The sequence below is a fragment of the Momordica charantia genome (genome assembly GCF_013281855.1).
Source record: "Momordica charantia cultivar OHB3-1 chromosome 9 unlocalized genomic scaffold, Mcharantia_2.0 BLBB01000009.1, whole genome shotgun sequence".
Taxonomy (NCBI): domain Eukaryota; kingdom Viridiplantae; phylum Streptophyta; class Magnoliopsida; order Cucurbitales; family Cucurbitaceae; genus Momordica; species Momordica charantia.
This window is the reverse complement of record NW_028275167.1, coordinates 29,440,932-29,463,279: the sequence shown is the minus strand read 5'-3', so window position 1 is coordinate 29,463,279 and position 22,348 is coordinate 29,440,932. Positions and strand designations below refer to the sequence as shown.

General features: G+C 33.9%; 1 protein-coding gene across 2 annotated transcripts; it reads left to right on the top strand.

The window, feature by feature from the left end:
• The first annotated feature begins 501 nt into the window (after nt 1–501).
• LOC111017537 (ARM repeat superfamily protein) lies at nt 502–20,995 on the top strand. 2 transcript variants are annotated; one of them, XM_088117015.1, is made up of 34 exons: nt 502–762; nt 1,029–1,090; nt 1,263–1,355; nt 1,509–1,680; nt 3,073–3,188; nt 4,362–4,448; nt 4,529–4,645; nt 4,749–4,812; nt 4,905–5,047; nt 6,322–6,369; nt 6,445–6,513; nt 7,629–7,704; nt 8,883–9,013; nt 9,828–9,887; nt 10,350–10,419; nt 10,503–10,567; nt 10,661–10,722; nt 10,806–10,929; nt 11,088–11,145; nt 11,285–11,397; nt 13,306–13,383; nt 13,508–13,570; nt 13,689–13,784; nt 13,869–13,972; nt 15,895–16,084; nt 17,211–17,325; nt 17,880–17,992; nt 18,069–18,146; nt 19,456–19,518; nt 19,591–19,726; nt 19,872–19,921; nt 20,018–20,098; nt 20,199–20,452; nt 20,547–20,995. In XM_088117015.1, exons 1-33 carry the CDS (start codon nt 639–641, stop codon nt 20,247–20,249), a joined length of 3,072 nt encoding a protein of 1,023 aa, XP_087973141.1. In that variant the 5' UTR covers nt 502–638; the 3' UTR covers nt 20,250–20,452; nt 20,547–20,995. The 2 variants fall into 2 exon arrangements, with proteins under 2 accessions (XP_087973141.1, XP_022149014.1); XM_022293322.2 differs by having other exon boundaries at nt 506–762; nt 19,591–19,722; nt 19,868–19,921.
• Nucleotides 20,996–22,348: the final 1,353 nt, after the last annotated feature.

Sequence of the window (22,348 nt, the reverse complement as noted above, 5' to 3'; positions counted from 1 at the left end):
ACCAGAAAGACAAAATCCTATGGAGTTATTATTGTTATTATATTTCAATCAAAAGTATAGTAAAAGCATTATGATCAAATATAATAAGAACTTGGGATATAAAAGTACATCTCTCTCTCTCTTTTTGATAAATAGCATGTGTATCGTTCTTTTTTATGTTTTTAAATACAAATATGTAACTTAGAAAATATTACTCTCATATTGAAGAACAAAAATGTCAATCCAAAACATCAAAGTTCAAACCAATATAAATAGAAAAAAACTTTAGGTGATAAATTTAAATTATAGTGGCTACATCCCTAAGAGATAAACACGGTAAAATTTTAGAGAGTGTTTTTTCTAAAACGAATGTAATTTTTTAAAAAACCACAGTTCAACCGGATAGGAGTTTAAAGCGAAAACCCTAGTTTTCTTACAAAATATGTGAACTCCATTTTCATTTTTGCTGCCCGAACCCGAACCCGAAACCGAACCCGCCTGGCCATGAGTGAGTCGATCCTACGCGCGCTTTTTACAGCCTGCCCCTCCGGCCTCCACACTTGGAAAAGCGAGTAAGCACTGCGGCAGTCGCAGAGCCAGACCAGAGTGAACTCAGAAACGGCGGAACAAACTGCGAACCCTTTGCTCGGCGCTTGAGGATGGCGAATGTCATTGATCAGGATCAACAATGGCTTCTCAATTGCTTGTCAGCCACTCTCGACCCCAACCACGAGGTTCGCTCATACGCAGAAGCCTCGCTAAATCAGGCATCTCTCCAACCAGGTTCTTCCCTTCACTCTAATTATCAGCTCACTGTTCTTCCCGTTGATTCTCTATACTACCGAGTATCCGTACAGTTGATGAATGGCATTTCCGCCCCTGGCGCGACTCTGTGATCGTTTTAGGCAGGATATATATCATATTATAATTACGTTTCTACACTATAGGAGATATCAGGAAGGGATTAGGTTCTTTTTGTTTAATCTTTACTCCCTGATTAACTTGTTCTACTACTTGGACTTGATTTTGATTATTTCCTCATCTTAAAGGGTTTGGGGTTGCATTATCCAAAATCTCTGCCAACAGGGAGCTTCCAGTAGGATTGCGCCAGATATCCTTTTTTGTCATTGGCGTTGAGATTCTTCATTTTTTTGTGTGTGTGTGTGTGATTATATATGTTTACTGGCGTTTAAGCTTTCTTTTTTACATTGTTTCTGGTGGTTGTTTCTGACGCGAAACATACGATTGAAAATTATTCCCGAGTGAGACTTTAACGCATTTACCTAGCTGCAGTCCTTCTAAAGCAGTTCATCAAAAAGCACTGGCAGCAGGGTGAGGAATTATTTGAGCATCCCGCTGTTTCTGATGATGAGAAGGTATCTATTTTATGCTGAATGGTGTCATTTATAGTTATTCCGCATCTGCAATTCTTATTTGTCTGGCCTCATCTAACGCTACTATTTGGGTATGTCCTTTTCAAATTTCAATGTTAAAATTGTACATCTCTAAGTCACTGCTTTGTTTTTCAGGCAATAATTCGCAAGCTTCTTTTAATAACGTTGGACGATTCTCATAGGAAAATCTGTACAGCAATTAGTATGGCTGTGACATCAATCGCAGTGTATGATTGGCCAGAGGAATGGCCTGATCTGTTGCCCTACCTCTTAAATTTGATGAGTAATCGAGTTAATATGAATGGTGGTATGATGTTCTATCGCTAATATTTATTTGCCACTACAATCTCTCTTATTTATTTATTTATTTTTACTTTCTTTTGGATTTATATTTATGTATTTATTTATTTTTAATTTTTGAATTGGTTTAATTGAGCTATTTGAGCAATATTTGGTGGTTTGTGAGTGTGACGACAATTTATAAGAACCAACTTTAACACTTTTTGGATTATAATTTTAGGAATATTTCTATTTTTTTAAGCATAGAGAAGGTTGCCGCCCATGTTGTGTTTTGGTATTTAAACTAGGGAAAGAAAGGTTTTTCTTCCCTGTTGTTGATGTCTTGTATGACATTGGCAATCTTTGAGAATAAATGGCTTAAGGCAATACTTTGGTTTTGCTTAGCACACTTGTGAAAGCTCATCTTTGGTTTGGGTCCTGAGGAAGAGAATGCGCCACTTCTTTTGTAGAGAACTTGACTTTTTTCACTCATTTCTTTAGTTGATATGGGAAAGAGGGAAATAATAAAAATAAGTGAATTTTTGCTTGCTGGTAATTATATATATTGGTTCTGGTTTCTTGGTAGGAGTTCCTTTTTTGGCTCCTGTTTTTGTTTTCTTGGTTAGTTTGTTGGTAATTTGGCCTGTCTTAATTTATTTTGGGGGCTATTGTTTTGGACTGCTCACTTTGGTTGGTCATTGGTTTTTTTTTTAATAAAATTTTTCTCCTTTTGGAGGTTGTTTCCTTGGACATTTTTTTCCTTTTCACCTTTCAACGAAAAGTTGTTTCTTGTAAAAAAAAAAAAGTGTATTGATGGACTTCTCAACTAATGGGTTAGGTTGGTTTAATATTCTCGTCACTAGGTTTGTTTGATATTTACCCAATATTAATTTTTGTTCTACTTTGCTTCTTGAACAGGTGAATGATTTTAATATTTAATGTTATTCACATTTATATAGGTAGAAGTAAGTGCTGAAAATGCATTATTACCAAATTAAACAATTATGTCTCAATTAAATTGTTTAATTTTTTCGTAGCTTCCTAATTTTCTCTGACATATGCATTGGCATTCTATTTGTAGTCCTTTTTGTAAATTCTATACTTTGAAGTTTCATCAGTTTAAAATGTTTCTTCTTGGTTGTGGACGTGGGTGTTTACTTTTAACAGTTTTTTTGGTATGTTTACATGTGGTTGCATCCTTTGGCTGTTTTCACTTTTAGCTGCTTTCATTTGTACTCTCATCTCTCTTCATGAAAGTCCTGTTTCTATCAAAAGTACTACAAGGCTAACAATCCGATCGTCAAAGACTGATTGATTTTTTATTTGAATTGGTATTGGATCTTTTGATATATCTACAATGTGATGTCTTTCTCATGTAGTATTAATTGAATAAATCTCTGCTTCACATAAAATTTTGTAGTGCATGGAGGTCTAAGGTGTTTGGCTCTACTCTCTGGGGAATTGGACTGTGAAATGATTCCAAGACTAGTACCTGCTTTGTTCCCACAGTTGCTTTCAATTGTTTCATCCCCAGAGGTACGTTGTATTCTGGTTTCCTATCTAAATGCATTTTCTTAAAATTGATAATTTCTTTTTGTGATTGATTTTTACTGATGAGACAGAAATTGCGATGCAACTGTCTCTTTAATAGTTTAATATTTGGCTGTTGGTTAATGACGACCTTAATTGAAGAGGATATGTTCTATAGGTTGTACTTTTGTGTCCTTGAATTCTAAGGAGACAAATATTTGAATGTTTGTTTATATTATCATCATATACTTTAGTCTTTGTGCTGAAAATAGAAATGATTAAAATTGTGTCTGGATTGATAGAAGATTTTGACAAATTCTTAGTGGCAGAAGACTTTCTAATGCAAATTGAAGTATAAGATTTATATCTTCTGGAGAGATTATTCTATTAAACTTGTTGATATGAGAGAAATTTATTATGTTCTAAAAAATAGCTTTCAAAGCGATTATTCATGTTCGTATCAAAAAAGAGATTATTCATGTAAAATTGGTTTGGTAGAAAGAGAACTCACTGATGAACTTACTAAAAGAGCCTTATACTTCTAACCAATGGCCTTGACCTATGAGCACGAACACTGTAGGTAACGTACTAACATGTCCATGTTAAACGTGTATTGAATATTCTGATTCTCTTACACTTATTGCACATGTATAAGATACAATGTTGGGTAGCCTTTTTTTTTTAATATATATATATATATATTTATACTTAAGTTGGGTATACTTGAACAAGAATGCTAATCTCTCTCTGTGTAAATCTTAAAATTGATGAACATATAAAAAAAAGAAGTTTGAGCGTGAAAAATAATGAACTTTTTTAAAGCATGTAATTGTATGAATGTTCAGGATGAAACAAGCATTGAACTTGTCATTTTTATGCATATAATTGCATGGACATGATTGATTTTGTGCTTTCCTTTTTCTAAGATGTCGAATCATTTGGAACAATGATTGTTGGAGTTTGGATTTTCTTCTAATTCTTAGCTACAAGGCATTGTGTCATTGAAAATATGGATTTGATTTCTTCAACCCATTTGAGCATAGCATATTTCATTACTCCTTTCACTTAGTTTTTGAAATATAAAATATCATAACTTAAAAAATTATATTTTAATGTGAAAATCATTGAAATGGGGCAATCATTTCGTATGTTCTTACATGAATATTGGCTTCTCTGCAGATGTATGACAAGTATTTGCGGACGAAGGCCCTTTCAATTGTATATGCTTGTGTATCCATGTTAGGGGTTATGAGTGGTGTGTATAAGGTAGGTACCTTTTTGGAACTTGACTAAAGCAACTGTTTATAAAGATTTTTTGGGAGTGAGCTCTTTTTCCACCATCTTAGGAGGAAACCAGTGCGTTGGTAATACCCATGCTAAAACCATGGATGGAACAGTTCTCTATCATCTTAGGACACCCTGTGCATTCTGAAGATCCTGAGGATTGGAGCATTAGAATGGAGGTTCTTTCTTGCCTTTATTTGCAATAGCCAATATGCCTGTTATTGTTAGTCAATATGGTGCACGATTAAGTTGTGATTCTTCCGTTTCTTTTTTGATTATTAGGCCTTAAAGTGCATGAACCAGTTTTTTCAGAATTTCCCAAGTTTTGCAGAAAGTGATATTACAAGTAAAGCAGCCTCCTTTTTCTGCTTTAAGGTTAATGGACTTGAAAGACCTGTTTTCCTAACTTCTATGCAATATCCTTTTACTTGGTTGTAGCTATTCTGCAATCAGTGTGGCAGACATTCGTGTCATCCCTTGAGGTATATGTACGATCATCCATTGAAGGTGTAGAAGATCCATACGATGGAAGCTATGATTCTGATGGTGCTGACAAAAGTCTCGATTCTTTTGTCATCCAGGTTAATGACACTTGTAGATTGAATTTGTATGAGAAACAATAGATACTTGCTGTTATGGAACGCCGCTTTTGAAGTTTTAGTATGCTCCTTAAATTTTTCTTTTTCTATTTTTTTTGTTTCTAATTTAATATTGGGTTTTAAACTTTTAATGACTCTTATGGAAGTTGTTATTAGTGCTTTTAAATGAAACACTTTTTTCCATGCACAGTTTTGGAAGAAGCATTGCCTCTAAACACACCTTAAACTGCCTTTTAAGTGTTGTTTTTTAAATTTTAAAAATGACTTTTAATTAGCTAAAAGCATTTTATTTTATTTTATTTTTACAAGAAACAAACTTTTCATTGATATATGAAAAGAAACATAAAATGTTTAAAGATACAAACTCCAATGGAGTAAGAAAGACAAAAAAATAAAGAAGTAAAGGAAAGTACAACCATAATCAACTAAAAAATACAAATGAAAATTACAAGGGGGAAATAAAGGCTTCCCAATTAGAACAGATCATGCCAGGAGAGTAATTTACAAAGAGATTGGAAAGAGCACACCATCGAGAAGCTTTGAATTTGACCAGGTTGAAACATTCCATGGATGCCTCTTAATCCCTTCAAAAGGTTATCTATTTTGGCATCATTTGTGGTTCGGTAACTCACCATAGATTTCCATCCTTAGCTAAAATCACCTGTTACCATTCTAAAGTTCATACCAAACTTACCTTTTAAGTTACAAACATAGAATCTTGGACAATGGAATCAATTGGTTAGTGTTGAATTTTACCATTCTTCTCTATGAGATTGGTTGATAAGGGGTGGTTTTTCATTTTAAAGTCTAAACTCATCTGTATGATGTCTAAAAAAGTGTACATGTTTGATTATTTGTCAAGAATTCTTAAAACTTGTTTGGTTTGATTTTTTTTTTTTTAAACAAGAAATAACTTTTCATTGATATATGAAAAGGAAAAATGTTCAAGATATAAACCCCCAAGGGGCGAAAAAGGAAAACTTGTTTGGTTTGTAATGCATAAAGAAAAGTTTTATTTCTAGAAACAATAAATATAAAAAATGACTATTCACAGGCGGTTCGCCTGAGCCTACTACACAATATAAAAAATGTAATATTCGACAACGTTGAATCCAAAATTCTTCTATTCTTTTTTTGTTTTAAAATTTTGTTTTCTCTTCTACTTCTTCTTCTTCACATATGTGCTTATCTTCTCTTTGTGCAGTCTATGGTAGATTATAACTGAACAGTTTTGTGCTTGTCTCTTTTATTTACAGTTATTCGAATTTCTTTTAACCATTGTTGGAAGTTCAAAACTGGTGAAGGTGCGTCAATTTATTCAAATGCATGGGATTGTTTTATGTTTCACTCGTTTTGCTTCATTTGGTAGAATTTTTCAGGTTGTAAAGAACAATGTTGGGGAGCTGGTTTATTACACAATTGCTTTTATACAAATTACGGAGCAACAGGTTTTCTTTTACCTTTTGAATTGTATTTCTTGGTGGAAATGGCTTGAATTGAACATATAATATAAGTATAGTTCAATAGTATTATTTACATCATTGTATTTCTAATCTTGAAATATTTTATTTTTTTATATTTTCTAATGTAATCAGTACGTTGAAGAAAACTAGTTCCAGATATTTATAAATCTTATATTTTGAGTCACACTAATTGATGCCTATCCTAAAGTTATTTGTATATTCAAAAAAGATTTAAACACTTTTTTTTTTTGTCACTTTTAACTTGAAGCTTTACTGTTAATTTCTATGTGCTTTTGTGCTGGTTTGAGCCCTTTTCTTGCGTGGCTATTTCTACTTCTTTTTTTTTTCCTTGTCTTTTTTCATTCTTCTTAATGAAATAATAAAACTTTGGTTATTTTGAATCTGTTTCATGGTATGTTATTTTCTAGAAATTTTGAAGACACTCCTCGCAGGATAATTTGGTGGATAATGTAGAGAAAGAGATATTGATGAATTGAAAACTAGTCAAAGCTTTAGTTGAAAAGAATAAAGTGTGGAGTTACCACAAATGCATGGATGTTATAGCATACACTTATTGCAGGTGTTGTGAGTTCCATTTCATTTTCATGTTTTCTTGTGCATAGTCCGATTTTTTGTGCCTTCATTTTCTATTTCAAAAATGAAACCAAATATGTATCATGAAAAAATGTATCATCCTCCAAACGAAGATTTTTAAGACATCATACAAATAGGCTACATATGAATGATTTTTTTTTTTTTTTTTAATTGGAATTGTATTTGTGTTCTTTCTTGGTTATGAATGAGAAAAACTTCAATGCTATAGACACCTTAGTAAGAACCTTCTTACATCTTCATGTCTTTTTCTAGATATGAATATGCATGCATCTTTATCTATAGCCTTATAGGCATAAGTATTCTATTCTTGTAGACATACAGCCATGCATGAATTTTGACCGATGTAAGGATTTTGTGAACTTTTTCTCATCAGTATTATTTCTTGTGAATCACTGTGAAAACTGAGTTAGGATTTTCGATGTTGATTTTGCTTATTGCATTTCACTAAAAGCTATCTTGATCTAAATTGTTACTCCTCTTATTAGATTCATTTGTGGTCGATGGATTCCAATCGATTTGTTGCAGATGAAGATGATGGCACTTTTAGCTGTCGCATTTCAGGCATGCTTATTTTTCCTTATGATTCCTGATTCATTGTCTAGTGATTTGGTTGTTAAATTTCCCTGCATGTAATATTTGAATTTTATACATTTTATGTATCTTTATGATATGAATTATTGTGGGAGAGCAAGAAACGGAAAAAGAAGACTTTCAAGGAGCCAGAAATGAACATGCTAGAAATGATGGGGCTCTTCAATGGAGGAATGAGAGACCCACAAAATGAACTCTTTTGTTAATTCTTTGCTCTCCCATGATAATTGCAAAGTATACCTTGATGCAATTGCCTCCAACTGGTTTACAAAGACGAGCAATATTTTGATTACTGTTTCTTGGGGTTTCTTTCTGAATCTTATTTCTTTATTAATCAATAAGATTCAATTTGATACAAGTGCGAATAATTATATAGGTTTTGGAAAAAAATGAGGCCTTCAACTTACCAGCAGACTAACAGTTATTTGGAAAAGATAAGCAAACCAATTTCAAGCAATGGGTTGTTTTATTAGAGTAACTAAAGCTAGAGAGTAAATGCACTTGCAAACAAGATACAGTACCCAAATGCAGAAATAGACTACATTTCTTGGGTCAATAGATGATATACCCTAATCCACCATACTTACACGAAGAAAGGGAAGAAAGGGCTGAAAGGGAAATGGCATAATGTAATACCTTTTGGAGTCTGTCAGCAAAGCAGAGAATCTAGGAATTTAGTTACATACATTACTTAAATAGCACTACGAGGCGGTCAGGGAGGATGGTCTAGAAGTGAAGTTGACGTGTATTAGGAGAGAGAACTAGGAGTTCCTGAACTTTTCCTGATGCTGCAAACTGTATTACTTTCAATTTAATTCCTTTTTGAGTCATGTCAATACATTATCTCTTTTTGGTGAATTTTTTTTCAATGGCTAATAAGAGGAGAAATGCACTTTTTCATGGGATATTACAGGATAGAGTGGAAGAAGAAGAGTTCAGTGTGGCTTATACTTTATTTTTTGAATTTCTTGTGGGTTACTTTGACTTAATTTTTTTGATGTTTCTCTCTTATTGTTTATATTTTATAGGACTGGATGTCCAACCCTAAATTATAATTTTGTTTCGTTAGTAGGATTCTGTTTCCTATTTTTACATTTTTTTCTTCATATATTCTCATTTCTTATAAAAATAATATATATTTCTTCTAGGTGCACTGTTACTTGAAGAAATTGTTGGTAGTTGCGGTCTAGATGGAATCAATGCCATCATAGATGCTGCCAGAAGTCGCTTCTGTGAGTCAAAAAGAGAAAAAGCTTCTGGTTCTACAGTTTGGTGGAGAGTGAGTAGAATTTTCTTTATTTGGTAGTGGAGGAGATATTTTTGTGAATAAAACGATCAATAATATATGACTGATCCATATACATTTACAATTAACTAAATGCCACTGATTGACAGCACAGACAGTTGTGAATTGTTGAAAGGTATGAAAATAGGATTCGGTTTTCATCATTTGCCCAATCAACAATGTTGGGATGTAATGAATTTGCGGTGTCAATGAGCTTCAAAGCCAGAAAAGTGATCTGTTGTTGGATTGGTATTTTATCTAGATATGAAAGATTGTCATCTTCTTATTTTTCAAGACTTCTAATTGGATTTGAGTTTCTTCCAAATTTATTGGGTTTAGGTGGGGTTGTTCTGTTTTGGTTATTTTTTGTTCTTTTTCGGGGGCTGTTTTTCATACATATTCCTAATGGGAGAATTTTAATGCTATCTTATAAGTTATATGCTACCTTGTTTGTAACTTCTCACAATTTCAATGAAAAGTTCTGTTTTTTTGATAAAAGAAGTTTTGTGGATGTAGATAATTTACTGTCATGATCTTTGTTAAAATGAGCTCTACTTTGTATCAGTCTGCACCTTTATCTTCTGAATGCTAAATTCTAATTGTCAACGATTCAACTTTCCTCATTGATGCTTCTGTTGTACTGTAGAATCTGATACATATATTTAAATGTCTGTCTTGCATTTTCCCCCCATAAGATACAATGGACATGCATTTTTGTCTTCTTATGTGGTTGTATTCATCGTCTCTTGCCATTCTACTTTTCATGGAATGAATAGACGTCTTCCTTTTTGCTTGATTTATGTGACAGATCAGGGAGGCTGTTTTATTTGCTTTAGCTTCTCTGGCGGAACAGTTGAACGAAGTAGAGGTTAGAACAATCCTAAACAATCTTTTTTTTTATTTCGTTCTAGTCAGTTTATATAAATATTTTTTACATTGTTATTTTATTTCATGAGAATATTTTGTTCTTGGAGTTCTGTAATCTGAGTGGAAATGTGATAGCAAGTAGGATTTGTAGGCCTCAAATCAAATTTACGTACACAAGGACAGTTTGTGTGATTATCTAGTTAGTGTTTGGTGGGTAGGGTATCTTAGGTACAGAAAGGGTGAGATGGGATCAGGTAAGTACATAATAGATGATCTTAGCACTTAGTTGGCATGCCTGTAATTGTAAGTAGTTCAGTTTTGGGAGAGAACATACTTCTCAAAGAGTCTATAAGTTGTACTTTCTTTCCCTATTTGCTATATAACACATTTATCTTTGTTGTTATATGAATATCAATTGGCCTATCAAAATAGTTGTAAAGTTTTAAACATTATATCTCTACAGGATTCTGGAGTGACAAGAGTTGGCTTAGGAAGTTTTTTGGAGGAAGTATTAACTGAAGACATGGGTATAGGTAATTCTGCTTGCCTACATCATTTCAATTGTTAAACATTATTGTAGACAAGTTATTGAATCAACTCTTATTTTCTTCTGCAGGTCCTCATCAATGTCCCTTTCTTTATGCTCGTATCTTTACGTCAGTTTCCAAGTTCTCCTCAATGGTATGGTATCGTATGCAGCTTTCTTATGTTTGACCATATTCTTTCTTGTCCTCTTCGCCCCCCTGCCCCATAACAGCATTTATATACTGGCAGATTAGGCGTGACCTTATTGATCAATTCCTACATGAAGCTGTGAAAGCTCTTGGCATGGATGTGTAAGCTATCCTAAATTTGTTGTATTTTTTTGGCTGGTCAATAGCGATTGATCTCTACTGTATTAATAATATCATTTGGGCAGGCCGCCTCCTGTGAAAGTTGGTGCCTGCAGGGCACTTTCTGAGCTCTTACCGGAAGAAAACAAAGAAATCATTGGGTCTGAAATGATGTTTTTGTTTTCATCACTTGGAAATCTTCTCAACGGGGTACTTGGTTATGGAAAATTGAAACAAAGTTCTAAAAAATATAATATATCAATTGAATGATTTTTCAAAAAAAAAAAAAAACTATGTTTATTTAATTGAAGTAATGTATTAATTTTTTCAAACGATATCAATTGAATGCTATCATTTTGCTTTGATAGGCATCCGATGAGACTTTGCACTTGGTGCTTGACACCCTACAAGCTGCAGTTAAGGCCGGTAAGTATAATTGAAAGATCTAAAAGCTTGGCTTTTGGTGAAAGTTTTGGAAGCTGAATGGTGACCTTGATCAAAATTTATGCTACTTTTATATCTTGCTGATTATCTGTTTTTGTGTTCTATTCAATACTACTTATAGGTGGTGAATTGTCCGCTTCAATAGAGCCCATTCTCTCTCCTGTGATTCTTGAAATGTGGGCATCGCATGTTTCTGATCCTTTTATCAGCATTGATATAATTGAGGTTCTAGAGGTAATATTGGCAAAAATTGTGGCTTTTGTTTTTCTTTTGGAACAAGATACGAGATTTTCATTGATAGATGAAAAGGAACAAAATTGTTCAAAGTTAAGGAGTGAAAAAGAGAAATAAAAGAAGACAAATAACAAGCCAACATAATCGAAGACAAAGCAAAGTTAACTAGGAGTTATAAATGCCTCACAATTCATACAGATCATACTAGGTGAGTAATTAAAGTATAAATCGGGAAGAGCACACCATTAGGAGGCTTTGAACTTGGCAATGTTGAAATAATCTGAATGCGATCTTGTTTTTCCTTCAAAGATCCTTTGGTTTCTTTCAAACCATAATTCTGAAATGAGAGCTTTGATGCCATTTACCCAAAGATTGTGGCTTGATGTCCTTGTATCTGTACTTACTGGTTTAGATGAGATTTTGACGTTGCATCAGTTTCATCGTTTTTGCTTTCAGATGCAATCATCATTCATTGAAATTTGACGGTCACATTTAAATTCTAGCTTATTTACACTTCTTTGATAGACTGATTATATTATTATTCAAATAAATGCATTACACATGATTATCTCATCACATTTATGCAACATGAGCATAGCTTAGTGGTTAACACACTGGTATCTTCCAAGGTTCAAATCTTCATCCGACATTTGTTGTACTAAAAAAAATACTAGAATTTATAAACTAAATAGTAAATGTAAGTTATACATTATATATAATACAAATAATCATTTCATAGCTAACACAAGCCTAGCTAAGTGGTTAAAACATTTCTACTTTCTCCAAGAGGTCGTATATACTTATGATGTGATATTCTAAAAGGGGGAAAAAAAACTCAGTGCATGAGTATATTTTACATATGGTTATTAACATAATTATTTAATATATCTAAATAAAATTTAAAAATGTATATCATTTGTTTTATGACTAATTATTATCATATTTAGAAGATAGATTAAAATATATTAAAGAAGTAGAAATGTGAGAATCCACCTTACTTAATAATGCACGTATATGTGGGTGGTTCAAGTTTAGAGAATGAATTAAATTTATAAGAATATAAACATTTGTAAATTAAGAAGTCAATAATTAAGCCTCCAAGTGGCGACCCCGTTGCAAGGGCTTGGGGTCTCTTGGTCATATCGCCTTAGAGGTCTCAAATTCGAACCTTCGGATGAGTTTAATACCAGAAATCCTTGACGTCTCTTAGGTTCGGGCCTGACGAGCAGAACGTCCCTAGATATAAGGGAACAAAGCTTCGACTCCCAGTTATTAATGAAAAAAAAGTTAAGTCAATAATTAACCTATTATTAGCACAGGCTATATATTTGTAAACAAATATGTAATATATATTTAATATATTAAAGTCAGTTTTGGAATTTAAAGAAATAATAGAAACAATATTTTTGACATTCTATTGAAATCTACATTTTCATATATATATAAAAGTAAAATTATAAGAGGTTAAAAGGAAACCAAAAGTACAGCACACTATGAGAAATTCTTTTGTAATTACAACCTTTCCCTGACTATGAGCAATTGGAAAGCGTTGATTTAGTCCTTGGGTGGGGTTTCCTCTACTCCAGCCCTTAGGTTGTCTTAGATTGTCTCCTTTTGTTTTGATGATTAATATACACAAGTCTCTTATCAAAAAAAAAAAAAAAAAAAGGAAAAGAGAACCAAAAGTTACTTTAAACCACTCTGAGATCTTTAATTAAGTATTTCTGAAAGCTACACTGGCATGTCTTGTATCTTATGGTCAGGTCTGCAAGGTTTACTAGCTCTAGTAGTAGAGAATAATGTAATTTTATGTAAATACACCCACGTTTATAGCCGTGTTTCAGGTCAATTGTATATTATTGACATGTTTGCTGACAACTTTCTTACTTCGTCATAAATTTTCTACAGGCAATAAAAAATGCTCCTGGTTGTATCCGATCGTTAGCTTCACGAATTTTACCATATTTAGTGCCTATACTAGACAAAGTATGGTTCTATACTGTTCTCTGGGAACCTCTTTCAAAGAAAAGGAGAAATCTCTGTTAGGGAGTTCGGTTTTGTTTATCTGTTAATGCTCACTAGTTGTTTTCTATTGCATCTTGACAATCAGCCCCAAAATCAGCCTGATGGGTTAGTAGCTGGATCATTAGATCTGATGACAATGCTATTAAAGGCAAGATAACCTTCTTGCTATTTGTTTGTTGTTTTCATTTTTCATCCATCTAGCTTTTGATGTAATTGTAAAGCTTGAACCAATTTCTCTAACTACAGTTTGTAATGGCATTGCCCAGAATGCTCCAAGTGATGTAGTGAAAGCAGCGTATGATGCTTGTTTTGATGGTGTTGTCAGAATAGTCCTTCACACTGATGATCATAGTGAATTGCAGGTTTTTCTATATACAAATTCTCTCTCTGTTACGATTTTATCATAGTTACATCCCAAATAAACTATTGTCAACACTGGTTATCAGAATGCAACAGAATCTCTAGCAGCTTTTGTAGCTGGAGGAAAGCAAGAAATTCTTACTTGGGGTTCTGGATTTACAATGAAAAGTTTGCTTGCTGCAGCTTCGAGGTGATCAACTAGTTCTCTTCATTTTGCTTCCTTTTCAGATGTGTAGTACATCGGTGAGTTTATTATTATACAAGGAGTTAAGGTGGGCTTAGATAGAGTGCTAGATGCAAACTCTCTCGTCCTAGTCCCTAGTACAGTTGGAAGAAAGAAAACAATTTTGCACCTTAAGGGTAGGATTAATTAGAAGGATTATTTTATGAGGAAATAAATTATCGGCTAATTATTTTGAGGAACATGTCAGATGAAGGAATATAAGAATACAGGAATATGCTTGGAAAGTTTGTCTCTTGCAGTCCAAGAAATAGGGAGGATAATAAGATGTAGACCTTGAAAGCAGTTTCTTGGTCAAATTACTTGTTAGAAAATTAGCTGAAGGTAGATATTATATTATGGAGGAAAGATTGAGAAAGCATATGTTGAAAGGTAAGGAACTAAAGAAGGTGAAATTTTTTGTTGTAGAGTTTTTGTTTTGAATCACTAAATACATAAGACAAGTTGCTGAAGGGTTCCTAAATTGGACACCTAAGAAGCAAGGACACGGATACGGGACACGGACACGGACACGATAGGACACGACGATACGTCAATTCCTAAAAAATTAGGACACGGACACGTTGGGATACGTTTTTTTTTAATTTTTTTTAGGATATATGTAAATTTAACACAAAAAATATTAAAAAAGTCCTTGTAAAAGTTTTTTAATATTTTTTTTACAGAGACCAAGTCCTTGTAAAAAAGAAAAGAAAGGGACAGAAACAAAACGCAGGTACTAAGAAAAATAAAGTTTAAATTTAGTGAAATAAAATGGTCAAAATTCAAAAAGCAGTTTAAAAAATGAGAATTGTTTTTAGTATATGAAAATGAAAGAAAAACAGAGGTTGAAAAATAAAAAAGTTAGGTTATTAGAGTTTACCTAAGAAGCAAAAAAGAAAAACAGAGGGCAGGGTTGCGTCGTCGGCAGCGGCAAGGGCAAGCGGGCGTCGGCGTCAGTGGCAGCGGCGTCGGCTTCGTGGAGTGGGTGGTGTGTTTCATTTTCGTGGGTGGATATTAGTTTATTTATCATTTATTTGTTTTTTTTTTTAATTACTAATGGGCATTGGACCTTCTTATTTGGGCTCAGAAAACCCACAAAACTGTCATCCCGTGTCCATACCGTGTCCAATTTAAAAAAAAAAAAAAAATCAGACACGCCAAAATGCGTGTCTGATACGTGTCTGGCACGTGTCCGGGCGTATCCGTGTCGGACACGTGTCCGTCACAAATACTTCGCCCACAAATGTGTGTCCGTGTTTCCTAGTTGGACACTCTCTCCATACCGGTGGTATTGTGTATAACCGAGTAATAGAATCAATAGTTTGTCTTGTTCCACTGTGAATCTAGTTAGTGCAAAATGGTGGTACACAATCGTGAATCTCCTGAAACGTAGGATAAATTTTTGCATAGTCAGTAGAGAGTTGCAATGCAACAAATCGCGGTGGCTGTTGGAGGAAGAAAAAGTTGGACATTTTTTTAAAAGACCTTTTAAAAACGATTCTGTGAGAAATATAGTTGGAAACAAATTACATCATTTTTGTTAATAAGAAAAGGGGGAGGATATAGTTGAAAAGGCCAGGTTTGCCTTCTCTTTGGTGCTACACAAATAATTATTTAGAAAGTATACCCATTCTGTGAATAACTCTCATTGAATTGCTCCCCCCAACACTCAATGTAAACTATCTGTTTTGTTTCATAAAATGTTTTCTGTTGAACCTTAAGCCAATATGGATCCTTCTTCCATCTTCGAGAGAAGATAGAAATTGAGTATATTGATTTAGCCATTTACTTCAAATTTGATAGGTTTTGGATCCCATTTTATGTTGTGTTCATTAAAAATGAAATTATAAGGATAAATCTCTGATGAATGAGTTCAAATCTGATTGCAGGCTTTTAGACCCTAAGATGGAAAGTTCTGGATCATTTTTTGTTGGAAGTTTTATCCTGCAATTGATATTGCATCTTTCATCGCAAATGGCCCAACATCTTCCTGACCTGGTTGCTGCTCTGGTTAGGCGAATGCAATCTGTTCAAATAGCAGGAGTGCGAAGCTCATTGATACTTATTTTTGCTAGATTGGTAATTTTTCCTCGGCTGTTAAAAAAAAATTTCGTCAGCTTTTGGATTTTCTTTTCCTTTCATACTTTTCTGATAATTAGTTAATCACTATATGAGTTTCTCCGTTTTTAATCAATCACATTTTCTTAAGACAATCTATAATCTTAAATGAACGTTATTATTTTAACCATCTTTGGGTATTTCCATATTGATGTGGGACCTTTTTGATAGTAATATTTTAACTGTTAATCGTTTCTATTTCTTTTGAAAGTTGAGTTGTTTTTTTCAAACAATTTGGAGGCATCATAACATTTTAAGATTTATTAGTAGTTGCTTTAGGAGCTAAAATTTATTTCCTAGGAAATGGTAAGACAGATTGAATCAAATGTTATATAACAGTAAGTTTCGTTTGAAGTGGATGAGATTATTCAAATTTCACAAAGTGAATGTTAGGTCCAAAATTTAAAACTCATATATTTAAATTTGTAGCAGAATTATGAAATCTATTATAAACTTATTTCAATTTTATAATTTTACATCTTGTAGACTTGGATAGTAGTATCTGGATTTAGTTTTAACAATATTGTGCATACTTTTTTTTTTTTTGGTTCCCGTTCATCTATCAACGAAAAGTTTGTTTCTTATTCAATAATTTGAAAAGTAGGGATAATGAGAGTTCCAAATTTCTTATTTGAATTTAACTCATTAAAACCAACGTAGGTTTGCCTTATATAAATATTGTAGTTAATATTTTAGAGTTAGAATGCGCAGAAGTAGAGACTTCATGTTTTCAAATTATTATTTTAATCGGTAACTATGTGTATCAAATCAGTACTAAGTTGGGATGTTATTTGGCTATTAAACAATATTTTACTTCTGCTAATACTTTTCTCTCTAGAGAATTCATGTAGAATGAAAAATAATTGCAACTGTAAATTACCACTGTAGGAATGCATCCTTGGATCCTCAGAAAGCTTTTAGTGTACCACTTATGTTCATATACCTAGTCACTTTAGGTCTAAACTTGATGTATTAATGCATCCTTTGTTAATCTGTTTTTCCAAAGTTCTCTTTTTGGGTTTTATGATGATGTAGATTATGTATTTTACTAATAAAATTAATGGCACTTTTCAATTTAAAAATGCAGGTTCACATGAGTGCCCCTAATATTCAACAGCTTATCGATTTGCTAGTTTCAATACCTGCTGAAGGTCATGATAATTCATTTGGTTATTTGATGTCAGAATGGACGAAGTTGCAAGGTTTGTCTGTATGCCTCTGCTCTCAAAACAAATAGATAAAGTTGTATCTGAACTTGAAAATTTGTGTCTGTTCATCTGTGGCATCAGCTTGTTATTCTTGTATTATCAGGATTTTTACTTTTCCGCATATCCAACCTGAAGTGTTCGTTTGATATAGCTTGCTATTCTTAAATGTCTGTTTGCTTTCCTGTAAGGTTTGGTGGCTAACTTCATATGTCTGCATGGTTTTTAACTGCCCACATTACGTAAAGTTGTTGTCACCTTAGTTGTACAAAATCAGATTTATCTACTAATATATGACTAACTAGACTACTTCTAGCTGACCGAGTGTGCACGTGATATCCTTATTTGGTTTAGGAATGTTGTTATAATATTAAAATTTTCACTATATATAAATATATTGTTCATTTATCTAAAATTTCTGTTGATTCTTTTTTAGACGATTGCATTAAATATCATCCTAACCAAGTGTGCGGGTGTTCCCTAAAACATATCAGAATTTGGGTCCTTAAGGAACAGATTTTTTTTTCCTTACTCACGCTAAATGGTTGCAGGGGAGATTCAGGGTGCTTATCAAATAAAAGTCACTACTAGTGCATTGGCCTTGTTGGTGTCAACACAAAATCCTCACTTAGAACACATTAGTGTACAAGGACATATTACTAAGGTTTGTGCATTTGTTGTTAGGCTGTTGAATCGTACGGTTGACTCAAATAATTCAGTTCACTCTCTTCCATGTGAAGCTTTCTGCAGGGATAACCACTCGGTCAAAAGGAAAATTAGCTCCGGATCAGTGGACAGTGATTCCACTTCCAGCTAAGGTAATTGAATATTTGAAATCATTTTAAAATTTTGATATTGATTGGTGGGTGGTTGTAATATGTCAGGATTGGTGATGATGGTATGGTACTTGCAAAGACATTTTCTGGTTTACTATTGGCCTAAAACAGATTTCTCTTGATAATAATAAAAAAGTCTTTATTAACCAGAAATGAGTACAAATAGGGCATGAGTGAGGAGTGTACATTGGGACAATCAAAAAGTACACTATGAAATACAGTGCTCTGCATTGTAATGAGAGGTAGAAAAATAATGTTACAAAAATCAACTGGCTAAAAACTTTTTGGGAAGCATTAATCTGAACCAAGCTCCAAAGTTCAACACTCACAGCGTGGTCATTAAAGATTCTCCTACTGTTTTTTTTTTTTTTTGACAAACTTGTAGTAGTCTAGAAGCCAACCCACCATCATTCAACCTCTCATCTGGAATGTGAAGAAGCAAGTTATGATTCCCAAAATAATTATATCCCACAATTTAGCTTATGGGCGGAGCCTTCAATCCTAAAGCTTTCGTCTTTTGGTGTTGTGCTAGCTATCATGGGAGCCTTATGAGAAATTTTGTTGGAAAAGGATGCAAGTATCTTTGAAAATAAGCCGAGAGTTTGGGATTCTTTTTGGAATTTAATTCATTTTATGGGCTCACATTCTTGTATTCGCTCACCTATTTTTTCAGTTCACTAATTAGGATGTAATTCATAGAGGATGCGACAAAGTACCTCTTGTCAGTGTGGGGTTTAAAATTTGTGGTCTTCTGTATGACCCTTGCTCCTTGTATAGATGGTTGGTATCAATCTATCTAAGAGCATGTTTATAGTGATTTGAACTCGAAGCCACCCGAAGAAATAGGGAGGGTAGCCGACTTCCATTTGACTAAACTCCGATCACCTTCTCCCACCTCTTAGTAACCCTGACAGGAACAATAAACAAGGAGAGCGTGGGATGTAGGAAATATTTGATTGAGTTAGGGTTGGTCAACCCCCCTTCGAATAGGGAGATTCCTCCCTGCAGGGGGAAAGAAAGTGGGGAAATCATTGTGACAAAAGAAAAGGGAATAATGATGGGAGAGATCGATTTTAACAGGATGCCTTCCTGCACTCCTTCTCCCCATCATAAAGAAGAATTATAGCAGGGATTCCTGTTAGAAGATTTGTTCAGATATTGCCAGATTCCAACCATTCTGATCCATGTTTCCTCCTTTCCTTATCATATATTATTTGGTTGGAAGTAGGTTATTCTTTCACCGAAAATTATGAGCTTATTTAATATTTTCCTCCAACTTTGATGATTGCAGATATTATCATTATTGGCTGATGCATTAATCGAAATCCATGAACAAGTTTTGGTTGATGAACAGGTACACATCTTAGCTTTCTGCCTCTGTTCAAATTATCATAGTGAACTTTGGGGGTTGAAAATTCTTTTTCAGGATAGCGAATGGGAAGATGCTGAGACAGATGATATTTCAAATGACGAAAACCTGCTTCATTCTGTTAATGCTACATCATTAGGCAGACATACCCATGAATATCTTCAAGTGATGGCAAAAGTATATGATGAGGCATGTTGAAAACATGATGAGTTTGATATTTTTTTAAAAAAATTAATGTGTACTTTTAGTTGTTTTGGTTACTATTATTTCCTATTATTTTTTCAGGTGATTTTAATATTATTAGTTTATTTATCAAGCTCTTGTATATGTTCAGGAAGGTGATGAGTATGAAGACGACCTACTTACGGTTTCTGATCCTCTTAATCAGGTATTAAATCCACCGCCTATATATGTTCACTTAATATAGTAGAGTATGATAATCTTATTTGCAGATTGAGTTTTTTTCCCTCTATTTTCTTCGCAGATTAATTTGGGAAAATATCTGGTGGACTTCTTCGTGAACTTTTATCAGAATGACAGACAGAAGTTTGATAATCTTTTCAAGGTTTCCTTTATATAATTCAATCAGTTTGGAGTCTTTTACAGTAATGGTCGCTGCTTTCATTTATTTAATTGAACACAATATTTTACCCTTGCTACTGCAGAGTCTGTCCCAATCTCAACAGAATGCTATTCAAAGGGTACTGAGTCGCTGAGTATCTTATCACTCTGGTGAATTTGTTCAGTTGATAATTTCTACTCTTGCAAGAATCAGTTTTGCATTCCCTCTTGCTGGCACACCCCCTTCCTTCCCGGGGTTCTTTTATTGTTTATGGTGGTGGTTGTGGGAGGGGAGGGGGAGGGACTCCATATGAATGCCAGACTCGTCAGTTTGGTTATTTTTCCAAGTTCCCTTCACGTAAGTTAGCAGTTGAAAGAATCTACTGAAAAGCATTTGTTTTGCTGGCCTTATAGAAAAGACATGTTTTTACTTTTTACCCCCACTATTGCAGAATCTGTTGCAAGCTTTAACAAAATACTGGTGAAGTGGTTGTCAGTGGACTGAGGAGTTTGCGATCTTTCAGATGTGTCGTTGGCTTGCTAATTGCTGCTCGAACTCCAGCTGTGTCAGTTTTTTGGCTTCCCCCCTTGTTGATATCCCCCCACCCCACACCCCAAGGGGCAGAAGAAAGAAAAATTAAAAAAAAAATAAAATCAATGAGTGTTGTGTATTAGGTCTTTTAAATGGAGTATTAGATCATTATTTTTTTGTGATGTTTTACTGGTGTTACTTTTCCAGTTTCATAGATTCTTCTTGAGAATTCTTTGGAAGTTCTTTGTATTATTATTTTATTAGTGCCTAGTTAGCTTATGCTTTCTAGATGAGTGTTACAAACTTGCCCTCTGTAAAAAAAGAAGTTTGGCTACTGATTGAATACTTGAGGAGTATTTTTGTTCTCCATGTCTTCTGCTCATTAAGAAGGGTTGTTTGAACTTTGAGTTTGAATTTCTTAGCAAGTGGATAAGATAAACAAAGGGAGAGTCTTGAAGTCAAATCCAAGAGAGGCCATCCAAGTTCGATCTTGTGTAAAGCACCGACAAGAACATTAACCATTGAGCAAGAAGCTTTGACGATTCTTGGAAGCTTGGGTAAGGGAGTGTGGTTGAAGAGGATTAAGGTTTGGCCAATTATGAAGACTTTTTCAGCAACATGGACTCTTAGAATCTAAATTTGGAGCTTAATTTATTATTAAATCGCTTGAGGATAAATTAGTTATTCTATAATCTCTTGTTGTATCTTATCATTTTGGGTAGTTTAATTTAATGTAAACTAGTCTAAGGAGGGGATAGACCCACGTGTAGGTAAGAAGGAAGGCTTCTTTATTCTTATCCTGCTGTCATCCCACTGGAGTGAAGTGGTTTGCCTAGGACACTGTACATTTTATCTTGAGTCATGAGTGTGAGGGCTGACTAGGCAAGTTATTCTCTTCTAGGCCGCATGTAGTCCGTGTGAGAGAAAAATAAACAGTGGTATTGGTTTGCATCTGCATTCTCTCAAAAGGCCACAGTGACAGTAATGTAGAGATATGGAATTCATTGTTCTACCAATGATCATTAGATTTGGGAATGCCTTGTCCAACCAATAATCTCTCTCTGGAATTTATCCTGATGCTTGATTTACAAAGCTGGTGTCCAGCATTATATTGACTTCCAAGTTATGATAGGTAGCAATGTAAGACATCTTAGTTAAGAATCTTAAGTTCATGTAATTTGGCATTGCTATTGTTGAAACTTACATCTTTTGATTGGTCCTTTAACATCGGTTCACTCACAACGAACTTTCTGTATTCATATTGTGGGAGGTATGCAAGTACAACCACTCTGTGGTTGCGTTCTCTTTTCTTTACTCAGGGTAGAATGATTCTGCAAGCTTTGGATGTTGAATGGGAAGTCATTTAACTTGTTGATACTTTACGTTGGTTTATTGATATCTCTCTAATTTAATAAGGTTGCTGCCTGTTGACAGAACATGGGCAGAGAATATGCTAGATCTGGATAACATTTTCTTTTCACCAGTTGGTATCATCACCTACTCCTAACCTGTGACTGGTGAAGGGGGCCTCATGGATGTCATTCCAGTTTGTAACTATTATTAAATGCATTTCTTGAGTACACTCTCTGTTGGCTCTATATCTTAATAGGTAAATAAGAATACAAATTATGTTGCGTAGTGGAGCTCAATTATGGAAGAAAGAATGCTCTTCTTTGACCATTTGTATAGGGCGGTCAATCTTCGATAAATGTTGTTAACAAT